The sequence below is a fragment of the Tarenaya hassleriana genome, unplaced genomic scaffold, assembly GCF_000463585.1.
Source record: "Tarenaya hassleriana unplaced genomic scaffold, ASM46358v1 Cleome5, whole genome shotgun sequence".
Classification (NCBI taxonomy): domain Eukaryota; kingdom Viridiplantae; phylum Streptophyta; class Magnoliopsida; order Brassicales; family Cleomaceae; genus Tarenaya; species Tarenaya hassleriana.
The window spans coordinates 5,703,337-5,723,395 of NW_010967707.1; the positions used below are offsets into that span (position 1 = coordinate 5,703,337).

General features: G+C 41.0%; 5 protein-coding genes and 1 pseudogene across 8 annotated transcripts in view; 2 read left to right on the forward strand and 4 right to left on the reverse strand.

Moving 5' to 3' along the window:
- Positions 1-338: 338 nt before the first annotated feature.
- On the reverse strand, positions 339-2,286 carry LOC104827202 (annotated as a pseudogene).
- Positions 2,287-2,473: 187 nt separating this feature from the next.
- LOC104827201 (protein EXORDIUM-like 6) lies at positions 2,474-4,117 on the reverse strand. The gene has a single exon (XM_010560322.2). It carries the CDS (start codon positions 4,006-4,008, stop codon positions 3,007-3,009), a length of 1,002 nt encoding a protein of 333 aa, XP_010558624.1. The 5' UTR covers positions 4,009-4,117; the 3' UTR covers positions 2,474-3,006.
- Positions 4,118-4,279: 162 nt separating this feature from the next.
- On the reverse strand, positions 4,280-7,885 carry LOC104827203 (histone acetyltransferase MCC1-like). Of its 2 annotated transcripts, none has more exons than XM_010560324.2 (9): positions 7,681-7,885; positions 6,973-7,077; positions 6,789-6,878; positions 6,597-6,676; positions 5,985-6,296; positions 5,734-5,878; positions 5,185-5,284; positions 4,861-5,089; positions 4,280-4,700 (listed from the first exon to the last, which is right to left on the reverse strand). In XM_010560324.2, exons 5-9 carry the CDS (start codon positions 6,128-6,130, stop codon positions 4,508-4,510), a joined length of 813 nt encoding a protein of 270 aa, XP_010558626.1. In that variant the 5' UTR covers positions 6,131-6,296; positions 6,597-6,676; positions 6,789-6,878; positions 6,973-7,077; positions 7,681-7,885; the 3' UTR covers positions 4,280-4,507. The 2 variants fall into 2 exon arrangements, with proteins under 2 accessions (XP_010558626.1, XP_010558625.1); XM_010560323.2 differs by having other exon boundaries at positions 6,960-7,077.
- Positions 7,886-8,147: 262 nt separating this feature from the next.
- LOC104827204 (heat stress transcription factor A-1e-like) lies at positions 8,148-12,072 on the forward strand. Of its 3 annotated transcripts, XM_010560328.1 has the most exons (4): positions 8,436-8,524; positions 9,712-9,855; positions 10,204-11,450; positions 11,832-12,072. In XM_010560328.1, the coding sequence occupies exons 2-3, from the start codon at positions 9,844-9,846 to the stop codon at positions 11,410-11,412; spliced, it is 1,221 nt and encodes a 406-aa protein (XP_010558630.1). In that variant the 5' UTR covers positions 8,436-8,524; positions 9,712-9,843; the 3' UTR covers positions 11,413-11,450; positions 11,832-12,072. The 3 variants fall into 3 exon arrangements, with proteins under 3 accessions (XP_010558628.1, XP_010558629.1, XP_010558630.1); XM_010560326.1 differs by lacking the exon at positions 9,712-9,855 and having other exon boundaries at positions 8,148-8,524; XM_010560327.1 differs by lacking the exons at positions 9,712-9,855; positions 11,832-12,072 and adding an exon at positions 11,538-11,825 and having other exon boundaries at positions 8,148-8,524.
- Positions 12,073-13,043: 971 nt separating this feature from the next.
- On the forward strand, positions 13,044-14,040 carry LOC104827207 (probable calcium-binding protein CML18). Its single transcript, XM_010560333.2, has 2 exons — positions 13,044-13,658; positions 13,960-14,040. Exon 1 carries the CDS (start codon positions 13,137-13,139, stop codon positions 13,629-13,631), a length of 495 nt encoding a protein of 164 aa, XP_010558635.1. The 5' UTR covers positions 13,044-13,136; the 3' UTR covers positions 13,632-13,658; positions 13,960-14,040.
- LOC104827206 (telomerase reverse transcriptase) overlaps positions 13,810-20,059 on the reverse strand; it is an 8,045-nt gene continuing 1,795 nt past the window's right edge. Inside the window, 13 exon segments of the mRNA XM_019204167.1 lie at positions 13,810-14,212; positions 14,298-14,570; positions 14,962-15,240; positions 15,242-15,453; positions 15,900-16,961; positions 17,171-17,309; positions 17,817-17,949; positions 18,067-18,130; positions 18,466-18,845; positions 19,189-19,300; positions 19,376-19,441; positions 19,539-19,613; positions 19,883-20,059. Coding sequence (XP_019059712.1) covers positions 13,939-14,212; positions 14,298-14,570; positions 14,962-15,240; positions 15,242-15,453; positions 15,900-16,961; positions 17,171-17,309; positions 17,817-17,949; positions 18,067-18,130; positions 18,466-18,845; positions 19,189-19,300; positions 19,376-19,441; positions 19,539-19,613; positions 19,883-20,059 — 3,246 coding nt within the window. The 3' untranslated portion in view covers positions 13,810-13,938.

A 20,059-nucleotide genomic window follows, 5' to 3' on the forward strand; every position in this document is an offset into this window, starting at 1 on the left:
ATTATGATTATCCATGTGGTCGACTTGTAGACGCGTAAACTTGGAATGTACACGTCCAAAGGTCATGAAATCCAATTCATTCGGATTCCCGAATATATATTCTATCGATCGTTGATGTTTTAACCGGATTTAAGATATATGCATTGGAAATTATACACGGAGAGTTACGTAGAGTTAGAGTTATATACATTATGAAATTATATTTTTTTGATAAAATTAAGATTGAAATTTCACTAAAACATGTAAAAGAAACCCTAGTAGTAATCCATTCGACAGGTTTCTTCTCTCTATTGTCGGATTGGGACAGTGTGGGGAAATATGGAGGAAACGTGTGTAGATATGCAAAAGTAAAGTTTGACATATATTTCTCCAAGGCAATGAAATGAAACTCGCAGGTCGGTTACACTTTCCGTCTCCGAATTAAATAAATAAAAATGTCAATATACATTTCTTCAATATGGTCAAGACCTACCAAATGTTTATCGTCCAAGTCCTTTGCCTTCTCGGACAAGAAGAGTTGCTCGAAATCGAAACTTTGCAAACCCCTAACCAAAAAAAAAAAAAAACATCAGTTTCATCTGCAACTTGTACGTAATAAACACAGACGTCTGTTCTTTTACATTACTTCACAAATCGATTTCAACCAAAAGACTTTCGGTTTCTGAAATTTTCAAACCCGGAAAGAAAAAAAACCCATCTCTCTGTTTCTATGTTCTTCAGCCAAAGCTCACGTTTTCTGTAAGCATTTTCTCCATCAGAGCTCGAGCTCAAAGCTCATCTTGGTTAAGAGACAAGACAGCATGAACACCATAAGCAAAGGAGATGCCTTTGACAATGTGGGTATCTTAAGTTAGGGTTCAGGTTATGAAACCTTGCTTAGTTGCTTAGTAAATCGGGAACTAATCCTCTGACATGGCAATGGCGCCCTCACCAGAACTCACGTCTGTTAAAGCGTTCCTCTGCTCCTCCATCAGTTTCTTCTGCTCCTCTTCTATCGTATTCTGCAACTCCTCCACCTATGCCAACGTTTTGCCATAAGCAAACACGGTCTCAAGAACTAGATTTCCGGTATCATCGGGACAAAAACCTTAAGAAAACAAGTAATAACAGCATGGAATGGATATGCAAATATGTTCTGATGAAGGGATGAGAGAAGGAAAGAACATCATAATGAAAAGGTGCAGTTTAAGAGCTCTGTTTTCGAACGTACCACATGCAAAAGTAACGCAAACTGTTTCTTCCTTAGCTCTACGAGCCTCCAGCTTGCTACATTCTCTGCCTCCAATTCCGCAATCCCCTTCTCCAGTTCATGTATGATCTTCTCTGTCTCTGATCTCGATGGTTGTTCGGACATCAGTTTCCTAATGGCCTCACACTCTTCTTTATGCTTTCTCTCCACTTTGCTCTCTTGGAGCTGTTTCTTAAGATCTTCTATATCAGCTTGAGCCTGCACTATCTGCCTATTCGTCTCATCCTTCACCTCGTTAAAGCTCTCCTTCTCCCTAAGGTTGGCCGAGATGACTGCTTGGCTCTTCAGAAGCGGAATCTCGAAAGTGGACAGTTCCTGCAAGAGAGCTTTGGCAAGTCTACCGCACTCGTTGTAGTTATCTTCATCCTCCTCTATTTCTAGTACTAAAGAAGTGAACTTCTTCTGAAGTTTCTTTAATGGGAGGTTCACCCCTTGTAGTTGTCGTGCGGGTGAGAAGCCTGTTCCTTATTATTACATCATCTTCATCTGGATCGAATGCATAATTAGCTGTTACGGTCTCCGACCTACCAGAAATTCTCCTAGCTTTTACCGACATCTGAACTATCAGGCTGCTAGTGATTCCTGTTTTACAACAGAAGCCAAAATCCACGAATTGAGCAGGCAAGCAGTAAACTTCCCGTTCTCAGTCAGGCATCTTAAGAACAGTGTTTTAACGAAACTTCCATCAAATGCATTTTAACCTCAACTGCTGTCTAAAGAATGAGATAGCCGAATGCTAAATTCTCAAGGGATAAAAGGGGTAGTTTTTCTCAAGGGATATCACCCCTTAACCATTGATTTCACTGCTTCTTCTTCGATGTTCTGCACAAATCCTCTTCAAAAAATCACAAACTTGTTTAATCTATAACCAAATTCTACCCCACTTTGAAAAATCAGCCTACCATACATTCACTAAATCTGCAGTTCTCTGGTTTATTACAAAAAAATCTGGCATCTTTAGCCTTATATGCAGCATAGATCGAATGTATTCGCTCTAGCTTCTACAGGAAACAGCATCAAGTGCTTGTCCTCAATCCAAACCCGACAAAGAGCTCATCCTTCAATGTCTGGTGAATCAAATTACCATAACGTAAATCAATGAAATCAGCAATAAACTTGATTAAGGACAAGATGCAGTCAACAGAACCAACTCCACGACTTCATTACAACTCATGAATCACAACAACAGAATACTTATAATTCGACTCAGAAAGTTTATCAGAATTCGGAGAAAAAACCCAGAAATCTCTGGGCCGAAAACGTTTATTCCACAACATCAGAAACCGAGGTTTCACACAAAAAAATATCCGCAACAGACGAAGAAAAAACAACAGCAAGAGAGATATTTTCGCTTACTCCAACCGAACCCACGATCCGGATATGCCTTCTGCAATAGAAATTGGAGACAAAACCCAGACTTTCCCCGAAAACAGATCCGAATGAAACTTCGCTATCATCCCTCTTTCTCTTTTTATTTGGGGGGGACTTTCTTCTTCTGGTACACGATAATGCGTACCGGACTAAACCGGTTTTGTGATTCTCTTGGGCCGGAACGTTCAGCGGGCTTATGAATGTTCTAGTTCTAACGGTTAAGTTATATCACATATGGATATTTTATTGGATAAACAATGAGACAATTTTATTAAAATTCAGCTAAATTCTAAATCGATCAAATTATTTATTTTCAAATGTCCATAAATTTAAATTCGTTTAATAATAATTAGTTAATAAAAATGAAAAAGGGGGATGATCACTGATTACATGGGAGTCCAACAAGAGCTGGTCTTAGGGTTCCAAAGAGCAGGGACCAAGAACTTCAAGTGTTTAACCCCATGAGCATTAAACGCTCCTCCGGTCGCCGGATCGATCCTGATTTTTCCGGTGAAACCCGGAAAGGCACCCGACCCGAAAATGCCGGGGCATGCGGTGGCGACCTCCACGACGCCGTCGTCGGAGCTTTCTGGAGTGAAGAAGAATCCGGTGAGGGTAGGGTTGGTGACGTAGTTGGCCATGGCGGTTGCCAGCTGGAGAACCATAGCGTCGGCACCCAGATCGCCACTTGGCGGCTGATAAGTCATGCCATGTGGACCCTTGTCGGCCGTGTGAAACGGCCATGCACACGTCCCAGGGCATTCCACCTCTGGGTTGCTCACCACTATATAAGCTTGCTTCTCTCCGATGAGTTCGTGTCTTTGGCATGTCGTGTTACAGAACCCTTCAACCTTCACGTCCCATGATACCATTATCACCGGAACTACGCCAGAATTATTGTCTCCTCCGCCCGCCGTCGCCGTCTCCACCAGCTTCTCAATACTCTCGCTCGTCAGTTCCTTGCCGTATTTCATCTCCTCGTCGGCGTAGCTCCGGGTAACTTTCACCGGAATCCTCGGGGCAACTCCGTCGGAGATTTTTCCGGCGATCTGGTAGCTCTCCACCACCCGCCACCATTTGGAGACCTTCGGGTCCAGACCTTCCTTGGCATTGAAGTTGAGCGACTCGATGAAATCGTGGATCCGATCCTTCTGAGAGCTGGTGAATCGTCCGTACCAGAGGAGGGAAAGATCAAGGGTCCCGTTGAAGACGGATCCGCCGTGGGATAAGATATCGGGGATCGCCGGTAGCGACGGCGTCTTGCGGGAGAGAGAGAGAGGAGCGAGGAGGAGGAAGAGCAGTACGGATAAGACGAGAACAGATGGGTTGGAGGAGGAGGAACAGGGAGAAGACGCCATTGCTACCGTAAAATTTTCCAACTTTTTCATTTGGATGAGGTGTTTTTACGTAAGAGTTAAGCTATTTTTGTCGACATCAATGGCGTTTGTTTGGTCATGAAGAACTCGCCATTGAAGGAGACTGCTATTTTAAGAGGCTTTTACAAAATTTTCATGCTCGTTACAGACACAAACATTGATATGTTTTATGTCTAATAATAACCCTACACACACTCGTGTAATATATCACGGAAAAGGTTTTTTTTTTTTAGTAATGATCAACAGCTATAAATAACCATCCAGAATATTGAACACACAACCATAAAATAGAAAAAAAATATTAGTCAAGAAAAAGACGTGTACTTCGTATCTGCCTACGTATAGTATCCGACCAAAAGAAAGATAATATCATCCAAAGTATAATGCATCAAATTCCAGAAGTAAGCTCCTATGAACAAAAGGCTATCTACATTTTGGACGTGTTTTTATTACAGAGTTCACAATAGAATAATCACAACCACAAACAGACATAGTTTGAGCTCCGGTATCATCAGACGCATGAACGGTCGGATGAACGGTCGGATGAAAGGTTTCGTTTGTTGGTTTGTGTAGGCAAGAGGCATCGCGTGTCTTTGCATTTTATCCATTTCAGGCCTCTCTCTTCGTTGTTCTTCGTTGTCAGCTTGGAGGCCACCGATTTGATCCCTCTTCTCATGTAATTCACTGCCACCATCACCACCTCTCTGCAAATCCATGCCATAAAAACCATTTCTGTCAATGTTAGACCATGCAAACCCCGAAAAATGTGACATCTTTTGCATCTTTATAACCGAAAAACGATAGCTTTTATACGTTATATCACTACCCAGATGAAGAAGAAATGGAAAAATGCTTTCTACTTACAAGGGTGAGCAAGGGGTGAGAGCGCCATTGATGAAGTAGACGAACAAGTAGGCATCAAAATGCTGACCATTGATGAGATAAAAGCCATGTAACCTCTGGACACATCTGAAGGACATTCTTTTGTACAAACGGATGGCGGGATTGTTGTGAGCAATCACATGAAGGTAAGCTCCGCGGCATGTAGGGATGCCGGAAGCATATTTGATGACCTCTTTGATTAGGGAAGATGCTGAAAATTGCAGAAACTTCCAACTTTGTTATCGAGCAAAGGAAATTTCAGAAACCCTGGTATGGTTTTACAAAGGCAAGGCATACTCTACATACCTATGCCGAGATTCCTATACGTCTCTACAACTCCAAGTGTCAGGATGTACACCAATGTCTCCTCTCCCTTTGTCGAGTCATACCGAATTAGATCTGCTATCTGTGCAAGACACATAAACCATCTGCCAGCCGATGAAAGTATCGAAAGAAAACAGCCCCTGATTCACTGCTTGACTATGAGTTAGGCAAACATTATGATCCCACTAAACATGCTTCAATTGTAGTCGAGACTTTGCTGCTCCAATTCTAGAAATTTTTTCACTTTGAAAGGCTTTACAAGAAAACCCATCTCCTAAAACTTGTCAAAGAGCATACTTAATCGAAACCTAAACATAACGAGCTGTAACTATGACCAAAATCTAAAATTTATAAGACCTTGCAAGCTCATTCACAAACCCAATTGCCACAAAAACTCTCGGAAGGCCATGCTTGAATCCAATCCAGACGTTATATGCCATTTCCCATGTCCGAGAGTTGACACTTCTAAAGACTTTTAGTGTCAAAAGGTGAAAGAACGAAGAACAATCTCAGAGGACACGAAGAGCTCACCTCGCTTTCTCTCGCGAGCATAATCTTGGCGGTAACAAATCCAATCAGTTCATCACAGTGTCCATCAGGTCGGCTCCGATCGACGGCAGCCCAAGAAACGATATCACATCCGCTCACGACACTCTGAAAAAACTCAGACTCATACCTGAGGAGATCAATTCTTCAACCCTTGATGAAACCACCGTGAATTTTTTTTTTTAAAAAAGGAAACTTGAACTGAAAATCATCCACCTAACCATCGAACAAGTTACCTGACTGGGAATATATCACGATGGATTTGCTCCAGACGCTCCAGATCAGAAGGGTTTATAGGTCGATAGCATATAATCGGACGAAGAGAGATGCTTGTCTCCTTCATTGACGAATTCTCCATTGATCCTCGGGGCAAAGGCGACATTGTTGCCAATATTGTGATTCAGAACCTGAAATTCAAGCTACGAAGCATCCCGTCGGCAAATCGCCACATGAGCCGCGAGTGAGAAACACCGGCTCCGACCCGTTTTTCCGAATCGGATCCAGGTTGGGTTTTTTGCCCCCCCGATCTGAGTTTCTGAATTTGCTTCCTGAATAGAGAGAGGAGAGACGAGAAAGAAGAGACAAACGGGAAGTGGTTTGTTAAGTACTAATGATACGTCACGTGGCTTTCACGTGACAAATAGGAGAGAGATCGACTGAACCAGAACCATATGTACATGGTGATGTTAATCTTGGTCCAGTTTACTCTAATTAAATTAAATTAATTTAAATAAATAATTATATTATGGAAGCCACATATCCTGGTATTTGAAATCAATGGCCAAAGCTTTGTATACGGAGCTGCAGAAGTTACCAAAAAAAAAAAAAAAACAGTAGATGGATCTTACTTGCAGAGAAAGAAGAATCCATCTCCAAAGTGCCACTGATAAACCCAAAAGGACCAACTCTTTCCTCCAAGCAAGAAAGCCTGAAAGAATACAAAAATTTAACATCTGAATCTGTAACCCATCATATGATCATGCATGAAAAAGGCTTATTAGACCCTTTGTTGCATCCTGAAGGATCTTAATGACTCCTACCTTTCATTTACCCCGCTCTTGCTCACTATGGATCCCATCCTCCTCGATGTTTTCTCGGTTGCAGCTTCTGCATTTCCCATCATCATGACACTGTATGAATGAATGAATCGGTTTCGGTTCAACCTATGTGCCGGAAAACAAGCAGAACATCCAAACATAACAGAGTTTTACTCTGAAAAGTTACGGTTTTTGCGCCTTAAGTCATAGGCCAGACCAGCTCTCATGTTTGTGTCTGAAACCCGCCAACAAGTATCAATCAGATTGTTGTTAGGAATGGCTTTCGACCGCTCTGCATATTCGAGCAGAAGTTCAAGGCGATTGCATTAGCAACTGCTGACGAGATACGATAACAGTGTTAAGGGAAAAAGAGTCTTCCCCCCGATCATGATCACAAAAATATCAGACAGATAATACGTAACGTAACCACTTCACTACTTACATGAATCGTCTCACCACCACTGGTTAGCTAAATTTCTATCTAACAAAATAAATGCATACACTGCAGCAGAGAAAGTGGCAAGATTACGTAACTAGATCTAGATCCATCTATCTTCTTTCTTTCTTTGTTCAACCCTGAATAACTAGGAATACGGAAGAGGCAGGAAGGAAAGTTTGAAACTTGGAAATATGAAATGGACAATGAAGCAAACAGACAAACATAGCAGTTTGATCTCTTAGTGTCCCTTCAAAGACAAGCAAGAGACCCAAAGGCTTCAAGTTTTTCGAATTTAAGACATTCACGTTCACATTTTCGACATATTGATATTCAACATCTAAACAGAAATGTTTCCGAGATCCACGACAGATTGAACCTATGGCATCCTGAATCATAATCTTATGTATTTTCTATACGAAAACGAAGCAGTAACAATCGGAGGGGAAAAAAAGTTACCAGATCACATTCACGAACCCATGGCTCCGGTAAGTCTCCCAACCTCGAACGAATCAGGGCGGGTGATCAGACTCACCACAACCGAGCACGGCCTCCGAGTCGGCCGAGTCCTTCTAATGGAGTTCAGAATCCGGAGACCGGAAACCCGCCGCCGGAATCTCGGCGATTCAGAGGGAGGCAGGAGAGCCGGCCGAAAGAAATGCGATGAACTGCCACCGGATTTATCATCTTTCGGCTCAGTCCACTGAGCCCAGCCCAGATAATGAAATGAGGGCAAAAAGCGAAGGACGTTTGTCTATGTCCTACGTGGCATTTTCCTCATTAAATATATCGATAATATAATATTTTCAAGGGGAACCAGATCGACGGTTCAGAATGTGCCACATCATCCACCCGCGAAGCTCCACCGCCTTCTGGACAATATAGAACTAAAAAAATAAATGAAAAAGAAAACAAAAAGGGTTCGACGAAGTTTGTCCTTCTAAACCTTGAAGGTTCTTGTAGGTTTTGCTCCAATGGTGGATTCGATTTTCTCTCTGTGAAAAAGAAAACTCCCATATCGATCGACTCGCTGTCTGTGTAATTTATCCCTCTCTTGTTGGATATGGAATCTGTTCGTGAATCCGTACCGGCATCTGTGCCACCGGCGGTGAATTCTGTGCCGCCGTTTCTGAGCAAAACCTACGACATGGTCGATGACCCGTCGACCAACGAGGTGGTCTCGTGGAGCAGCGGAAACAACAGCTTCGTTGTCCGGAACGTGCCGGAGTTCACGAAGGAGCTCCTCCCCAAGTATTTCAAGCACAACAATTTCTCCAGTTTCGTCAGACAGTTGAACACTTACGTGAGCTTAGATCTTTTATCTTTTGGTTTCATTTTCTGATTCACCGCTTTTTTATGAGTTTTTAATGTTGGGAATTCTTGCTTGCTGTGATCCATTTTTACAATTGTCGAGTTGTTGTTGAATCAAGTTGTATGAATGAGACACCTTGTGAAGCTAGTGGAGAATGTAAACTCAACATCTACACTAGGTTACGGTTATTAAGGGTTAGCTTTAATCCCATGATAGAGTTGTTAGGGTTTCAAGGCTTTTGGTCTGAGTCTAGATTCTGTTCTTGGTTATCTCTGTTAGATTCTGTATTATGTCTGCGTACAATAGTTTCAGGCTATACTATTCATCGGGCTGTTGTTTAGAATTACTTGACATGAAATCTTTTTGGATCTTTGGGTGTTGGTGGGATTCAAAGAGATGTTTGTCAAGGTCGCTGCGGCAGTGCAGGTTTTGGCAGCTTATTTGATCTTCTTAAGCTTGGAAGACATGTTGTTAGGTTATGTAAATGAGATGAAAGATGACATGAATTTCTTTAATGGGTTATTTTTATATGAAACTGTGAAGTAGTCATGAATCTGGGAAGGATCAAAATAGCAAGGCAGTGGGAGGAAGGTGGCATGTGGTCTTCTTAACAGTGTTTTTTCTAATGCAGGTTATATCATTGTAGTCAATGATAGCAGATATTAATATATCGAAGATCTGGTGATGATAGCTGTGTTCATAATTAACATAATGATGATCTATTTATTGTACCAAGTGATGGATGAACACGATGAAGTTTGATCAGTATACCAATTCTGTTTCATGTGTCTCCCTGTCATGGTCTATTCATAGATCTTGTATTTGCTTGTTCCTGTATTTTATCTCCATCTGCCCTTGATATTCATATTTCCTAGTATCCCTTGTGTCATTTCCGTCTAGCTCCATTGGTAGCTTAGCATGGCAATTTATTGACTAAGATCAATGTCTGTGTGGTGTTCTTTGAACTCTTGCGAAATCGATCTTTGTATATATTCTTGTCCTTATATCTTGTCTAGGAGACTGTCTAAGTAGAGTATTAGTTTCTCAGCCTGTTGTCATTGCTTTTTTATCAAACAAAACCAAGAGGACAATGGCCTTACAAAGTTTTTTTTCTCTCTTTTTTTTTATTTATTTATTTTCTTTTCCATACTTACCAAAAGATTCCAAAAACTTTGCAGGCTCACTTGCACATGTCCTCAAATATGTCTGGAGAGTGGTTGACTCAACGGTTCCCTTTCTGCCCCGTTGCCATAAATCACAAAACAAAATGTCTATCAGTTGTCACACGTTAGCTTTTCATTCGTTTGTATATGTCAGTGCAGGTATATGCTGATAAGCTTAAGAAATTATTGATTTCCTTAATCCATGGTAGTAGCTTTAAGCTGCAGTGAGGATATATTGGAGAAATTTGTTCTCTTCAGACTTATGCTTGAATAAATTAGCATAGTATAATTTGGTTCATGAAAAGTTGTTACTATGCAGTTTTGCTGTGCTCTCCGTGTTTATACTTTGAGTTAGAATTGGATTTGGTTATTATAGAATAAGAATTACCAAAACTAGATCCTATGTGAGTCCTACTTCAGTGAATTACAATTTCGAATGATGGTTTCCATTCTCCATTGCAGTTTTTTTATTTGATGGGTATCTTCCTTTTGCAATTTTTGGTCCAGGGATTCAGGAAAGTTGACCCAGATTGCTGGGAATTTGCAAATGAGGGCTTTCTGAAAGGCCAAAAACAACTATTGAAGAGTATAGTGAGGCGAAAACCTGCTCATGTCCACAATCAACAACAACCTCAAGTTCAAAACTCGTCTGTTGGCGCATGTGTTGAGGTGGGGAAGTTTGGACTTGAAGAAGAAGTGGACAGGCTTAAGCGGGATAAGAACGTCCTGATGCAAGAACTTGTAAGGTTAAGGCAACAACAACAAGCTACTGAGCACCAACTGCAAAATGTGGGGCAGAAAGTCCAGACAATGGAGCAGAGACAACAACAGATGATGTCATTTCTGGCAAAGGCTGTGCAGAGTCCAGTTTTCCTAAATCAGTTAGTGCAGCAGCAGAGTGACGGCAACAGATGCATAGGTGGAAGCAACAAAAAGAGGAGACTTCCTGGAGAAGATCAGGAGATCTCTAGTAGCCATGGGGCTAATGGTCTTAACGGGCAGATGGTTAAGTACCAACCGTCAATGAACGAAGCGGGAAAGGCTATGCTCCAGCAGATATTAAAGATGAGTAGCGCACCTAAGTATGATCCCTTCACAAACAATGCTGGAAGCTTTCTTTTGGATGATATCCCAAGTCCAAATGCTCTAGACAATGGCTCCTCGAATAGGGTGTCTGAGGTGACATTAGCTGAGGTTTCGCCAAACCCTAGTTTTTCGTGCCTGTCTTCAGCTCCCACTACAAATTTGCAAGAGCCTTGTAAAACGGACGAAGTACCCAAGACAAATACATCTCCTCAGTCACGAGCTGAAACGGTTCAGCCAAAATTAGCACAAAAGCAAAGGGGGGCAGCTGAGGAGAGCCCAGATTCTGATCTAGTAAGATCATGTGGGGTTGATAATGGAGAGTCCAATCTGGATCCGATCACAGCTGTTTTGGATGGATTTATGGAACTAGAAGGCGATGTGGACGACATGGATGAGTTTCTGGATGGGGTTCCTAAACTGCCAGTGGTTCACGATTCTTTCTGGGAACAGTTCTTTGCTGCGAGCCCGGTGACTGGGGACACGGATGAGATCATTTCAGGAGCAATGGAAAGCATCTGGGTAATGGAACAAGAATCACAACCGGACCAGAGGAATGGTGGTAAGAATCAGCAGATGGACAATCTTACTGAGCAGATGGGACTTCTTAGATCAGAAGCCCAAAGGAAATGACGTCTCAGTCCGTCCGTCTTATCTTTTGTGACTCTGAGGTGAGAAATCTTTAAACCTGGCTTCTCTTTTTACCTTATTGTGTATTGAGAGCTATCTGAAATCTGTGTCATGGTTATGTCTTGAAGCATGATTCTGTTGCTAAGTTGACAAGTTATCTTCCCCGTTCCATCAAAATCCACCACGTAATAGAGAAATGAGAAAACCTAAGTAGGAAACAGCCTGTTCCCTTGTCGGCAAAGGAGTAGGAAACTTTCCCGTGAATTCCCGCTAGGTATCCCTACCCTACCCTTCTCGTGAACAAACGCTGAACCATCTGGAGTTTGCCTCGGAGCTCGTTGCTTTCGAATGCGGTAGTTTCCTGACCGTTGGTTTTTGAGAGAATCTGTGTTTTTTTTTTTGTGTTGTGGTGATGAGTGCAGACGTTGGATGGCTCTTCTGCTTGTGGGAGTCTCAGCAACAGCCGACAGGGACCTGGCAGAAGGAAGAAGGAGCCTCTCCTTTGATGTATGTAACAATAATAAGTAACAATTTACATTTTTTTTTTGTCTTTAAAATGGTTGTGATGTAAGCTGTGTATCCCTTTTTCCGATTCACACAGAAACTCGAGAAAAAAAAGATGTAATAATATGGTAAAAGGTTTTATAAAAGAAAGTTTTCCAACTGTGTTTCGACAATTAATTACATTGAAGTAATGGTTCTTGTGTAATTAAATGTTTTCATTCATCAACGGTCTAAGCTTTGTTTAAATTCCCTACTCATCCACTGATGGATGGAATATCCAAAGGGTGGCCAGTTCGGATCGGGATGGTTCGATTCGATTCTTTCTATTTAACAAAAATAGGTATTCATCGGGTATTATAATCTGTCCGCTTTCGATTTTAGTTCGATTCGATTTCAGTTTTTATTAAAAAATTAGATCTTAAAAACATTGACTTTTCGATTTTTTTAAAATTCAGTTCGATTTTAGAAAATTCTTTTTTTAAATTAATTATGTTCGAGAATTTTAGACAGTTTAGATCGGAAAAAAATACCATATTCTTTGTTCTTCGTAACGGAAATGTCCACCCCTAATCCAAAGTTTGGGTGATCTGGCTCGGGAAAATCCACCACGTAGTCAGTCGCTTAACGGTCATAGTCCCTTGATCGTGAACCGGGACCAACTAGATATTTGAATGCGTCATTCCATATTCCTCATCTTCTAGATTCTAGAAGAGGAGCTCAGAGGCAGACTGTATTATGGCACGAAAATTTTTCTTTTTCTGCCGACTGATGTTTGGTAGGGAATTTAGGGATTTGGATTTTATCTGGTTCAATCTTCGGTTTATGTTTAAATTTTCGGCTTAGACTAAACCGGTTCCATTGTCGATTTATGCTGATGTGTAATACACGTGTTAAATATTCAGATCCATGGTGGCAGCCACGTCAGTCGTCCTAAACGGCTGTTTAACGCCGTTTTATACGGCGCATCTATTTGGCAAAATTGAACAAATCTGGGTATTTATTTCTTGAAATTGGAATTTGAGATTTTTATTTATTGGGAACATTTTGACAAATTGGATATTTTTTTTAGATTTTCCCCTTTTTAAATAAAAGAAAAAGCGAAACATTTTTTCAGTTAAAATACATGACAAATTATTCCCCCCTCCAAAAGCGCTCAATCTGTCGTTGACTCATTCAGGAGTTTGAAAAATCTCATACCAGTTCCAGAAAAACGTGAAAAGGAGATGAGCGGCGGAGGCGAGAAACCGGCGGCGAAACTCGGCGATGAGCAGCTTGCGGAGCTCCGGGAGATTTTCCGATCATTTGACCAGAATAAGGACGGTAGCCTGACGGAGCTCGAGCTCGGGTCGCTTCTCAGATCGCTAGGACTGAAACCGAGTCAAGATCAACTCGACGCGTTGATCCAGAAAGCCGATCGGAACAACAACGGCATGATCGAGTTCTCGGAGTTCGTCGCGCTCGTGGAACCGGATCTGGTGAAGTGTCCGTACACGCAGGAGCAATTGCGTGCAATTTTCAGGATGTTCGATCGGGACGGGAACGGTTACATAACGGCGGCGGAGCTGGCGCACTCAATGGCGAAGCTAGGGCACGCGTTGACTGCGGAGGAGCTGACGGGGATGATCAAGGAAGCCGATAGAGACGGCGACGGGGGTATTGATTTCGAGGAGTTCGCTCAGGCGATTACAGCCGCAGCTTTCGACAATGTTTGGGGATGAATTCAGCAGGCACATAAGATTTCTGAGGTTTGTTTCATTTGTTTGAATGTTCGTTCTGAATTTGAGGTAACCAAAAATACATATACATACATGTATATATGTATATACACGCACGCGTGTGGTTTTGGTTTATGCAATGACTACAATATTGTGACTTTTGTTCAGTGATTAGTTTCAATGAAATTAACAAGTCATGCTTCGTTTTCTACTTAGTATGGAATGGAAGAACAGCATCTGAATACAAAAGATGAAAACTTGGAGATAAGAATGACACGAAAACACATTAAAGAAGTAGACAGGAGAGGTCTTAATACCTCAATTCCCACAGGGAAGAAGAGTGCGACCTGTCTATGGCGTACTCCATTTCCCGTGACAGATTCCGGGATAGCTTATGTTCCGCCAATGCAGACTTCAAATACATCAAGAGGATCCGATAACGGGTTTGCTTTTTCTTCAGAACTTGGATAAAAGCATGTATTCCTAACCAAGTCACTTCTTTTTTGTACAGCTTAAGTACCGGTCTGAAACTAGACCCGGTGTTTATGCTGCTCATCCTTCTCCTCACGAGCCTGAACATATACCTAAGAGCAAGAATGCAAAGATCGATCAACTTATTTTCAGGCTCAAGATTCATATATACATTACAATGTCTTTTTGTCCGCTTACCTGATGGATCTTATGATGAATTTTAGACACATTCTTGGATGAAGCTTCCAAAACCGAGATAGCTCATAGGCGTAACAGTGGAATTTCATTGCAGCCAACAGAAAAATCTGGTAGACATTCAATCTGATAACAGCTCCCGAGTTGATGTTCGAGTCAAAGAGGATGGGATGGCATTTCGGTGACAAGAATGAGCACAATTTTCGTCTTAGATGGCGAACAGGTTTACCTTGCCAGGCTACCGTAAAGGTCGAGCTTATATGGTTATTCAGGTACCTGGTTCATCATTTTATAAAAGCGAATCTCAACAACCCGACCCAAATGCCATGATGATTTCAATGAACATACCGCATATTTGAGACTTGAGAGTATGATTGTGTTAGAGTCACAACCTGACGTAAAGTTTTTCCGGACTTTAGGAGCCATGATCCAACGGCTTTCGAGGATCGTTATATTTTCTATTAATCAGATATTTTGCTCCTTATGTAGGAGGCACAAGAGAGAACTAAGGAATATTAACAAATATATTCCTAAAAAATACTTTCAACATTATAACATCCTAAATTTCAAATCCCAAAATAATAAAAACAATCGCATAAAATTCACTAATCTATCAGATTGTTATGGAAAAGATAAACCACAAGGCATTAGGAGAGAAAACAGTTACCTTGTGTAGTCAACTTGAACTTCAAATGAGCAAGAGTTGATGAGCAAACCAGTCCATCTAACGAAAGGAATTCCATCCTCACCCGCATACATCCTCTTCGTTGATGATGAAGATCGTGACTCACCATCGACCTCAAAGTTTAAACAGAATTTATTTCTGTTCATGAAGCAGTTATACTCAGGGAATCCACCCTGCAACCTGTGGAAAAAGCTTGCCGCTTGCTTTTTCGAGGTAGACACGAAAAGGAAATCGTCGATAAATCTCAGCAGATTGTAGCTCGGAAGAGTCGGCGGACTCCCGAAGATATGGATAGATCAAAGTCCTCTCGATATGGCCGTGGTATAAACAACATAACAAAGAAGATAACTTATGCCCCTGCGGGATACCGACTTTTTGTACGTAAAATTTCTCATCCAACTGCAGGAAGTTATTCTTTAACATCTTTTCCAGCCAAACCATGAGGTCACTTTTCCTTATTGACTGACTTTCTCCCTGAAAATTTAGGTAATAACCACAAGACCCATAAGCGAAATAATAAAGGAAGTGCAACGAATTCTAATTGAGGTTTCTAGGGAAAACAAAAGTATCTCTGTTCAAATTTGTCAGTCTAATGTTCCTTCTTTTTCACTAAGAAAAATCTATCATCTTCTGTTTTTTTGCCACGCTCAAGTACTGACGAGAGGGTTTTATAAAAAACGTAAGGAAACATCGAAAAAAACAACCATTTTAACCCGAAGACATAGAAGGAATAAGACAGAATCCTATAAAACTAAGTACATTTCCAAGCCAAGAGCAAATCAAGATTGTTCTAATAGATAGATAAAAAGGACATGTTTTTTACATATATAATGACCTACCAAAATTGACATAAATATCTGGACACAACATGTAGAGACAAAAAAAAAATGCCAGAAGCTCAGAAAGCCAAGGAAGCATACCCGATCAACTATGACATGATGCAGTGGTCTGTATGGAGCAGCTGATGTGAATCTCGAACGGCCAGTGTTTTTATCAACGGAGACAAGTACATCACTTACCCATTGTGATCTCTTTCCTCGGCAGACCAAAGCACATTTGTTTAACACATATTTATCCTTCAGGACAGACTGCATGAGACAGAGCAGCTTGTCCTGATCGATGGAATCAAAGGCTTTGTATACATCCGCAACCACAAAGAACAGAGGGGGAACCTTTCCAGATTGACTCCTCAAACTGATCAGATATGGGCACAACTTTCTGTAAACATCATCATAGTCAAAAACGGAAGAACCTAGTAGATCTGGTTCTTTGAGCTGAATTTCCTTCAAAACAGCATGTGAATCACGAAGAGGACAAGATCTTGACGAGGAACTAAGATTTACTACCATTCTCATACCATCTTCCTTCGGGAGAAGCCTGAACTTTAACAACCCGTGTGTTCCACTTCTACTTTCAGCCGTGTTCACTTGGATGTATCCATCGAGGGTTTTGCTAATTTCTCTGTTGATTAACCTTTTCCAACTGCATTTCCGGTAATAATAAACGTTTTGCCTTCCGTCTTGGCTTTCAGTGATATAGAAGTTGGCTGAAACCAGTTTATTTACTATCTCCGAGAAAAGCCAAGAAATCCATTTCAAGCACAAGATGTGCTGTGTGCTTCTGATAGATTTATCATGCAGTTGATGTCCTTTACACATGCAGAATATCTGTTTTCGGGCGAAGAACGAGAAGCTTGATGGTTTCACCTTGTGCAAGAGTTGCTTTGCGGTGCATTTCTCATGTCTTCGCTGGGAAATAAACCAGGCGATGTTTCTCCTTAGTACCCTCCTCTGACGGTTAGTTCCAAGTAGATTTTCGGGAACTATACTCCTACAAACAGCCCATATAAAGGAAACTACTTGGGTTTTTGTGCAATATGGCCTCATTCCTTCGATCTCAGGACCCACAATTTCTGCATCTTTCTTATTCCTCTTAGTACTTGGCCCATGAGGCTGCACATCTGGATTTTTGCCCTCTTGGCTCTGTAAAAGAAGATATGAAAACAGTGTCACTCCCTGGTATTAGGTGGAAAATGACACATATAAATCCTCAGACAGATATGCAATACACATGCAAGGTTAGCTGCCTAGTCTATTTGAAAGGATAAATCCGGCAGTTTTTTCAGCCAAAAATTTTACCAATACGGAAGAATCAACAGGAAAAGGAAATTTGTAAAGGAAAACATATCAACCTGACAGTTTGAATTTGTGGACACCAAAGCCTCTTCTTCAAAAGGGGCAGCTGGACAGTGCTTATCCAGTAACTTTTTCAAATGGCGAGACCTAGCATTTCCTATAAGACTTTTGAACGACTTGAGCAAAGAATGGTACCTGCATAATAGTAGAAGGAAATACAACATTATCAAGTTGTTTGTAGTGTCAGCAACCTGGAATGACTAGAAAATTGTGTGCTTTCTCAAGTCAATAACTTGTTCCAAGTTAAGGAGCAAGTTTAATTTGATAAAACTTAACAGTTCTCGGTCTCTGTGTCCTATTCCCGCACGTTACTCCTCTATGCACAACATTAACCAAATGAAATAGAATGAATAGCCCACAAACTTCTACCACAACTGCTGCAATTTGTCAATGATAACCATTTGGGGAGCCTATAATTAAAAAAACTAGGGAACAGAAAATATAAGCTCCAGCTGAAAGTTACTGCTGAATTCTTAAGAGGTTATGTGGTTTTGTTCAACAATATAGAGCAGTCGCCTTAGATTTCATTGTACGATAGGAATCAACGGATGGTAGATAAGTTCATACAGTGAATCAGAGAAATTATTCTAGAGACAGAAGAAACATGCATCAATGTAAGACAATGCAAAGAACTGGACTCACAAGCAGGTAGAATCACTTGGGCAGTTGCCCTTGCCATGGATGGACGCTGTTGACCAAGCACTTATATCACCAAATATGATCTTCATTAGCAACTTTGAATCAGAGCAGTTGGCCTTTAAGCTGTTTAACACATCTGTATATCATAAGGATATGTATATCACTTGCACACGGGAATTGTGGATGAGAAACCTCATACTCAAATTTCACAACACCACAACTCAATAAACCGGTTCAAACTGCTGAAGGATACGCTTTGCAGGTATAACTGAAAGGGATTCCGAAATATTAAGCATGGACCGCTTCTTTGTCTTAACCTGTTCAGCACACATAACAATGATTATATCTTCTAAAACCAAGGAAAGGTCTTGAATGTTGAGAGTAACAAAGAATTCAACAGGAATTAGTGAAAGCCAAAATTAGATAGATGATATAGTTATTATTAAGATGCCCTAAGACGAGTTTCAAATTTCCTATCAAATTCTCAATACCGGTAGGAAGTCTTGAGCAAAGAATTTCCACAAGGTAATCTGAGAAGCTCTAAATAAAAAATTTGCATTTTAGAGAACTCTGAGAAATCAAATCTCCTGTATTTAGAATCCACACATTTGACATTTAAATTTGATTAGACAAGCCCTATCCGTAAACATACCTGCTTTGCTAGAACCGTGGGTCTTACATTGCTACCAGTCTGCAGATTCCTAGAGTTGGCTTCAGGATTCCCAGCTGAGGTCTTTCCAGTGGTACAAGAGGTTACACAAGGTGTTTCATTGTAAGCAGTTCGAAGATCAACCCGTTTCTGCTTCTGTCTACGCTTAAGATACAGCCTTGAACGCTTTTTACGTTTCCTCTCTTTTCGAGTTGAGCTATAAACTTGTTCCTTATCTAAAGCTTCCCGCTCTTGTGCTACATCCTCACCAGTTTTGGAAATAACAGCTGCAGATGTATGTTTTGAAAATAATCTCTGCCTCTTCTTTGATGGCTGAGCTCTATCTTCTCTCTTTCTCTTGTTTACGGGCACGGACAGTTGCTCTATCACCATGAAGAAGAGCAGCTAAAAAAGTTATTCTTCAGCACTAAACACTAAAAGTTGATAAGATATCAAAGCATATCCAGGACAGAAATCACGGCTATTAAAAGGATATAAGCATGCAAAAGAAGATATATGCTTGGGTTATGTTTAAGGAAATATCGATGTAAGATAGTAACGGCAGAATGAGATAGGTTAAGATAAAACGAAGGCCCAAATATGCCTCTAGAAGCAGTCAAAGGCCCCCCAAAATCTTCCTCCTAATCAGATTGCCATCAGCCTTCTCCCAAGAATTTACGAAATAGTGTTTCTAGTTATGACATCGACGTTGATACTGAGATTTACCCTTTCGCTCGGTACTGAGAGGAGGGCCAGCCACCTGCTGGTGTTTCTTTCCTAAAAATGGCAAAAATATTGATGTATGTCGTAGTAGATAAACCATAACATCATGACCAACCTGCAAACAAGCAAATCAATGACCCCAAGTTCTAGGTGTTCAGAAGCAAAACTATCAAAAGTCTCGTCTACACACCCGGCTCAGAAGAAGTTCCCAAGCTGAGCTTGTCAATGATTCAAGAATAGGGCTCGACTGATCATACTGTCAAACAGACAGAAGAAGGGAAGAGCATAGTCAACTCAGTTGATAAATCGCAGCCCCTAAACCAGATGATGCATAAGAAAACATGAAAACTCACCTTGTCATATCTAGCACAAATCACATTTCGACCAGCACTTGAATAACTTGTCATTTCAATTACTCTTTCGACAATCTGGAAACAAAACCCATTGTCTTATGCTTAAACTCAACAACATATTTGAAACAAGATAAAAAAAGATGTAACAAATTTTTACAACATTTGGACAGTTATATGATGAGAGGTTTTTTAAATCAAAGTGAAAAAATTTCTTCAGCTCCTCAACTTTACAAGAATCCTTCAAGTTAGCATTTTGAAACAAAAATGTCAAAATCATAGAGCTAACAACATAGACGCATCATTAACATTATGCACGATTCCAAACACAAATCGGATATTTTGACCTCTCTCTGCGACCATCGAGATTTGGGCGAGAAATCTAGAAGAGGAGGGGCTTGTTTTCGAACGACGACGAAGCAACGGCGAAGGAGTTTACGGTAGTGAATCGGATCATCATGGCGCAGTATAAAGGCTTCCTTATCGGAGCTGCATCGGAGGCAGCGTCGGCGACAGCACCGGCA